Source organism: Hippocampus comes, unplaced genomic scaffold (genome assembly GCF_001891065.2).
Source record: "Hippocampus comes isolate QL1 unplaced genomic scaffold, H_comes_QL1_v1.1 scaffold136, whole genome shotgun sequence".
In the NCBI taxonomy this organism is placed as follows: Eukaryota; Metazoa; Chordata; class Actinopteri; order Syngnathiformes; family Syngnathidae; genus Hippocampus; species Hippocampus comes.
Window position 1 is genome coordinate 755,140 of NW_017805840.1, and position 6,570 is coordinate 761,709.

The 6,570-nt window shown below is 42.4% G+C and overlaps 1 protein-coding gene across 1 annotated transcript in view; it reads right to left on the reverse strand.

The window, feature by feature from the left end:
- Positions 1–6,570, reverse strand: part of LOC109526692 (homeobox protein Meis1) — a 104,939-nt gene that overhangs the window by 90,777 nt on the left and 7,592 nt on the right. Inside the window, exon 6 of the mRNA XM_019888136.1 lies at positions 4,376–4,522. Within this exon, the coding sequence (XP_019743695.1) occupies positions 4,376–4,522 (147 nt within the window). The remainder of the gene's footprint in view (positions 1–4,375; positions 4,523–6,570) is intronic.

The window sequence follows — 6,570 nt, forward strand, 5'->3', positions numbered from 1 at the left end:
CCCCCGCACCGCGCCTCCCCCCCCACCCCCTCCTCCCACCCTCTGCATGCGCAATTAAGGGCACTGGTGGCGGCTTTCTGCATCCAAACCGCGAGTCGTCTGCTTTTAGGTCAGGGTTCAGGCACTTCAGGAGACTTTTCCAAGCTGCAGAATAGATTCAAATGATCATTTAACCGTAGGCTGTTGCAAGCCAGAAATACCTTGAAGAATAACCGTTGACTGTCCATAATTGGTCGCGACGCTGTTGGTCGAAGTAGAAGTTGACACGTTACAATTGTTGAGTGCTTTTAAGGTAGATTTGCAACTTTTCCCAGCACCTCAATTGCATGTATATGTATCGACAGTCAAGGTTTTGGTTGATGATGATCGTTAATGGAACAGTGGAAGACATTTAAAGGGATACACAAACGCATTTTAGGCTTAAGCAAAGAAACGATTGACAATTTGGAGCACAGTGCATCAATTTTGACCCGAAAAATTCGATTTTAACATTTCACACGAGCTGTGACTAAATCATTATCTTCCAAAAATTTATTCCAAACCTCTTCTATATGCCAAATTTCACTTTCACCAGGTTCTTAAAACTCCATCCAACAAAATATTTCACGTTACTCTCATTATTATATATCAATATTGGTTCTCCTGCATTTTCAACCAAGAAATGGGACTTTACGTAACATTTTGTCCCTTGTTCTGGTCCCCCAGCTTAAAGCTCGAAGTCAAAACAACTTAGTAAAAAAATTGTTTTGGAGCAAACCACTTGCCTGTTTTGTTGTGCTAACTAACACTGTTGCCATCAACGTCACAAAGTGATATTTTCAAGTTGTTGCAGTTTAAATAACTGTTTTAGCCGCTACCCCCTCCTCCACCCCCCAAAAAAAATACAAGTTGTGTTTTTCAAGTGCAACACTGGCAGACAAAGAACCAGCACAAATTGCGTCAACTCTCGACAGTATGTCAACCTTCTTCTCATGTCCGGATTGTAAAAAAGCACAATTCAATTCAAAAGTGCGCACTTTTTAAAAAAATGCTGGCGCATTACAATCCGAGCCTTTTCAAGCGCCCCCTTACTTGGAATTGGCGAGGATTTGCGAGAGTGTGCAAGTGGACGCGGATGTGTTGGGAATCCCCTCCAGGGAGCAGAAGGAACGGCGGCGGGGAAACGGTTAACTCAGTCCGACCGGTGCTAAGCAGTCGCTCCACTCAACACAGCACCTGAGGGGGTGCTGCATTTATCAGGCCAGTCTCAACACACACACACGCACATACACACACACACGCACTTGTCGACACACATACGTAGCAAACTGGCTTGGTGGCATTCACCAACCTCCTCTGACTTTTTCACCTCTGCACGCCGGCCTGCTCAGGCAGGCTAAGAACAACACGGCTTAAATATTCCGAATATTAGCGCCGTGACACATGCACGGCGGACGCATAATTCCTGAACACTGTCAAGCCTTGCAAAAAAAAAAAAAATGTTGAATAAATTCAAAGTCTTTTTTTTCTTTCTCTCCCTCCCTGACATTTTCTTTTCTCTGCTACACTCGCCTCGCACCGGAATAAATTGCTTTATGAATAAATGTGCCTTCTTGTTAACATTGCTGCTTTTGTGCAAATTTGCCGGCCGCTCTTGCTCTTCAACTTTATGCCTGGGGGTATATATTAAAAATACATATGTGGGAGGGAGGGGCATGGGGGGGGGCAAGATAATGCGGGAGCGCACACACACACACACACACACACACACACACACACACACACACACACACACACACACACACACACACAAATCCATTCACACAAGGCCAATTCGTTAAGGATGTCACCAGTGCGGAGAAGATGTCACGCAAAAATACCATCGAGCGCAAAATAAAAATTTACAGAACTTTGCAAGTATGCACGTGCATCATGTCAGTCAGATGTTTTTTAAAATTCTTCAAGTTATTATATAAAGATCTGCGCAAAACAAATTTCATCATACACCCAAGGGGTCTTTATTTGTGTGATTATGTTACGGGTCAAATTGACCCTTATTAATAGTATTGTATTTGACATTTTTTTAATATATTTTTGAATATTAAGGGTGAATTAACTACACAAGAGGCTAAAGAGGGACAGACATTTTGTGTTAAACATGCAGTGGGTCAATTTGACCCATAAACATTTTAACCAAAGGAACAAAGTAACAAAATGGGTTCATATCTGCATCAGAGAGTCCCTTGGAACACAGAACCAGTGTCTTTAAATACCCTCTTCTTGTTTTAAGGGTCAAATTGAACCATGTAAATGATTCATCTTTTTTGAATTACAGTATTTGCATACATTATTAAACATATTGAAATGCCAGTGATACAATGCACTAAAAAGGGAACAGAAATGTCACATTTTTTTTTCAGACAGTTAAACAACACAGCGGGTCAGACTGACCCATGAACGTTTTTGTCATATGAATGAAACAAGCCAAACAGCGATGTTTGAAAGTGCTCTATAAATACATTTGAGTTGAGTTGAGGAAGGTTGGTCACTTCATCATCGTTTTAATATACCTTTAAAACCTGAGGAGTCTTTCACTCTCGTGTCAAGTTAGTTTTTCAAGAACAGCAATAATGTTCCTGGGTCAATTTGACCCAGGGTCTGTTTGATGAGCAGAAAGGGAGAGACTATAAACCTTGCAGGGAAAAATGTCAAATTAACTCATTATAAGGTGCAGCATCCATGTTGAACTTTCATACCTAAAAAAACCTACTTTTGAAACGGGTCAATCCGACCCGCACCATAACAGCGGGGTTGCTCCGACTGACCTGCGCCATCTCTAGAAGAAAGGACCACTTTGGACAAAAAAAAAAAAAAAAAAAAGGAAACTCTCAAGAGGATACACGAAGCCCCCTCAAAGAGACACTTACGAGTGTGTTATTTCATTCTTTTTCTGGATTAAAAGCCGCTGTGTTATCTTTGCCGGCTGATCTTCATTTCCATAATCACACACACACTCACACACACACACACAAAGAACACCCCACCCCCTATTCCTCCCTCCCCTTCGCCTTTGCCTTTGCTCCCAGCCCTGCCATCCAGCCTCTCCCAGCCACTCACCCATATGGACGCCGCGCAGATTTAAATTATTTAGCTTGGTGACTTTTTTTTATGTCGCATGCGCCGTTAATTTCATTGACTTGCAAGCACCTTTGCGCCGTGCACAAAAGCAAAATATGACCTGTATCCCGCTAGATTTCCACAGCCAGCATATGGATCATGAGCAGACACACACACACAAACACACACACACGCGGTAGTCCCCGGAGTGGCAACATAACGAAAAGGACCTGTGCACAAAAAAGGAAATACACTGTAACTGGATTCTCAGTGGTGGGAAATGACAAATACAGTATACGCCGCCGTTTGAGTCAAGTGAAAAAAAGAAATTGTGTCATGCCATCGCATGTGGGCAAGGAGAGCCGCCACTGCCAATAATTGAATGAGACAACCAGTTGAAAGAACAAACACACTCCCTCGGAGCTGCTGTAGGCCACAACTCGCGCCCAGACACTCACACAAACACTAATAGCACAGTTCCTGATGTCGCTCACTAGGCCACGCCCCTCAAGGGCACACATCCAAAACACAAACACTACAGTGAGTATAGTAATTATGTCTTGACATTCTCTTTCATTATGTTTTTAGACAATAGAATGCTACTTTCTGTATTAAAATAACGCAACCGCTCCAAAAAACAAATCACTGTGCTTTTTTTTGGGGGGCAGGGGGGGTATTCATTACATTTCATGTTTGGTCATGTCAAGAAAGAAAAAGCGTATTTTTTTTTTCAGTTATCATTAGCTATCCTCTACTTAAGTGTAAGTACTTTCCCCACCTCTGCTTATTGCACCGCAATCCACATAAAAGCGGCTGTGATGTGGTGGGGAGAGTCGGGGGGAGGTGGTGGTGGTCTCTCGATAAGCAATGTGCACTCATGTCTGAGGAGAAACACTGACAAGACGCCTAATGAAGCGTGCACGGACTGGAGGAGGAGCAGGATGACCAAGAAGAAAAAAAAAAAAAAAAAAAAAGTGGAGGGACCAAAGCAGAAGCAAGACCGGGGAGAGCGCCTCGGCCTTGCGCCTCAGCCTTGCGCCCCGCCGCCGGACGCGCTCTGCTGGGCTTGAGCGAGGCCAGCGTGAGGGGTAGGTGGAGGGTGGGGAAAAGGCCCCCGCAAATTCAAATGGACAGGAAAGCGGGTCAAGTCTTAATGAGCCAATGAGAGCATTTATGCAGAAAATGTCTCATTCCGATGGAGGGGATGATTGGAGGAAATGGGGGTGGCGAGGGGGGATCATTTGTGTGTGTGTGTGTGTGTGTGTGTGTGTGTGTGTACCTGGTCGAGGGCCACGGAGGAACGGGTGATCTCCTCGCTGTCCGACTTGGAGCCCCCCTCGCGGTCGTCTATGACGAGGTCGATGGGCATCTTGCCCTTTAAGCAGCTGATGTAGCGGTGGCAGAAGTTGTCGCACAGCTCGTGCACCTGCGTGGGGAAAACCAACAGCAATCAGATACATTTTTTGGGGCGGGAAATTGGGGGCAAAATTCAATCTGACTCAAAAACGGAGAATATGTTCCAGTCAAGGGGCATTCTTTTAAAATTGTGAAATAATATCAATCACTGGTCCAAAGATTCGGCACACCCGTAATGCGTCTCATGAGCTAAAAAAACAAACTTCACAAAGTGTGGGAAACAAAATAATCGGAACAACCCTGACCCATGCCAACAAAATACAAGAAATGACTCATAAAAATCAATCTCACGCTATCATGAGAGTGTATTATATTCAAACAACATTTTTCATAAATCCGTAAAAATTCTCCATACCGCTGGTCAAAAGATTAGGCACACCTGCACCATATTGCAAAAGCTTCGAGACTCGTGTAGTGAATCGGTACTACGGAACATGAAACAAGCTAGAATTTAAAAAATACGTATTTCAAAAGCTTGCTAGATCATATTTACCCTTAGCACCCTTAAAAAATAAAATACAAAAATAAATAAAAAACATGAGTAGGACCAATCACAGGCCAAAATATTAGGTACACCTACACTGTACCTCATGAGAAAACAAATAAATAAATTTAACAAAAATATTAAGAGCAGCCCATCTGCACCGCAAACTAAACTGAAGGAAATTACTCCTTCACAAAAATAAAAAAAAAAAAAAACAAAAATGAGAGCAGATGATTTGAAACCAACATTTTTGGAAATCATTAAAAATAACAATAATTACTGATCAAAATGCCAAAATATTAAGTATCCCAAAGCAGCATGTCATGAGCTACCACTTAAAAAATAAATAAATAAATATAGAATCAATCAAACTTCACACAGAGAGTCTCAACCAAAATATTAGGAACAGCCTCCAAACCACAAAACAAGCTGCAAGAAATTACCCATAAAAGTTAATCTTACACAACAAGGACAGTCGACTGCATTCATGCAACTTTTGGGGGAAAAACATTTGTAACAATAAAATAAATCACTGCCATACTGGGCACACTTGCACTGTATTCGCCAAGACAAAAACATCATTTTAACCTCCTCTCTCGCTCTTGTGCCGTAAGCCAAAATATTAGGAACAGCCTGACACACAACACACCATCAAAAAAAAAAAGACTTTTCCTGCAACAAGTTTTTTTTTAATTTAGGACGATAAAACCAATCACCAGTCAAAATTTCAGGCAAAAAAACAAAAAAAGGATCAACCTTTACAAAGTGTGCCAACCAAATTATTCAGGAGCAGTTCTCAAACAGACACACACACACACACACACACACACACACACACACACACACACACACACACACACACTATAAAACAAGTCACAAGAAATTAGTCAAATCAAACATTTGAACAGAACGACGGAAGGACATGATAGTCAAGCAACTTTTTTTTCTTTTTTTATCCATCGAAACAACACCAATCATTGGTCAAACAATTTGGCACACGTATCAATCTTGGGAGCTAAAAAAAAAAGGGATCATGACAATAAATTAGGTGTGACGTTTTAGGGGTGCTTGTAATGTCATGGCTCTCACACTCGCTTTGCTGTCTATCAAACCGAAAACAACAACATTGCATATGACAACAAGAGGAGTAGCTTATATACAAGAACCTGTTTCTTTTACAATTCAGAATCATATTTATCTCAAGTGAAACCATTTTGCACACCTGCACTGTCTTTTCTGAGGAGAAATAAATAAATCCGAGTCGACAAAGTGTGCAAGATTGAGGTCTTTCTCATATTTTGACGCCCTCTGTGCTCCTAACAGCCAAAATAATGATCGTTATATCTCTCAAAGAACAACTCTGTTCTAGCGCGATGCTAGATCTGTGCATGCAGGTGTACCTAATGAGGTGGCCAGGGCGGTGCAAGATGACTGTATTTCACCCCCCCTCCCCCTCCCGCTCCCCCTTGCCCCCCCAGGATGGAGATATCCCCGAAAATTGGCAGTGACACGAGGGCTCACACGGGCCACGACACACTCAACACGCGTGTGAAAAATCCAACCGGCAGCCACCC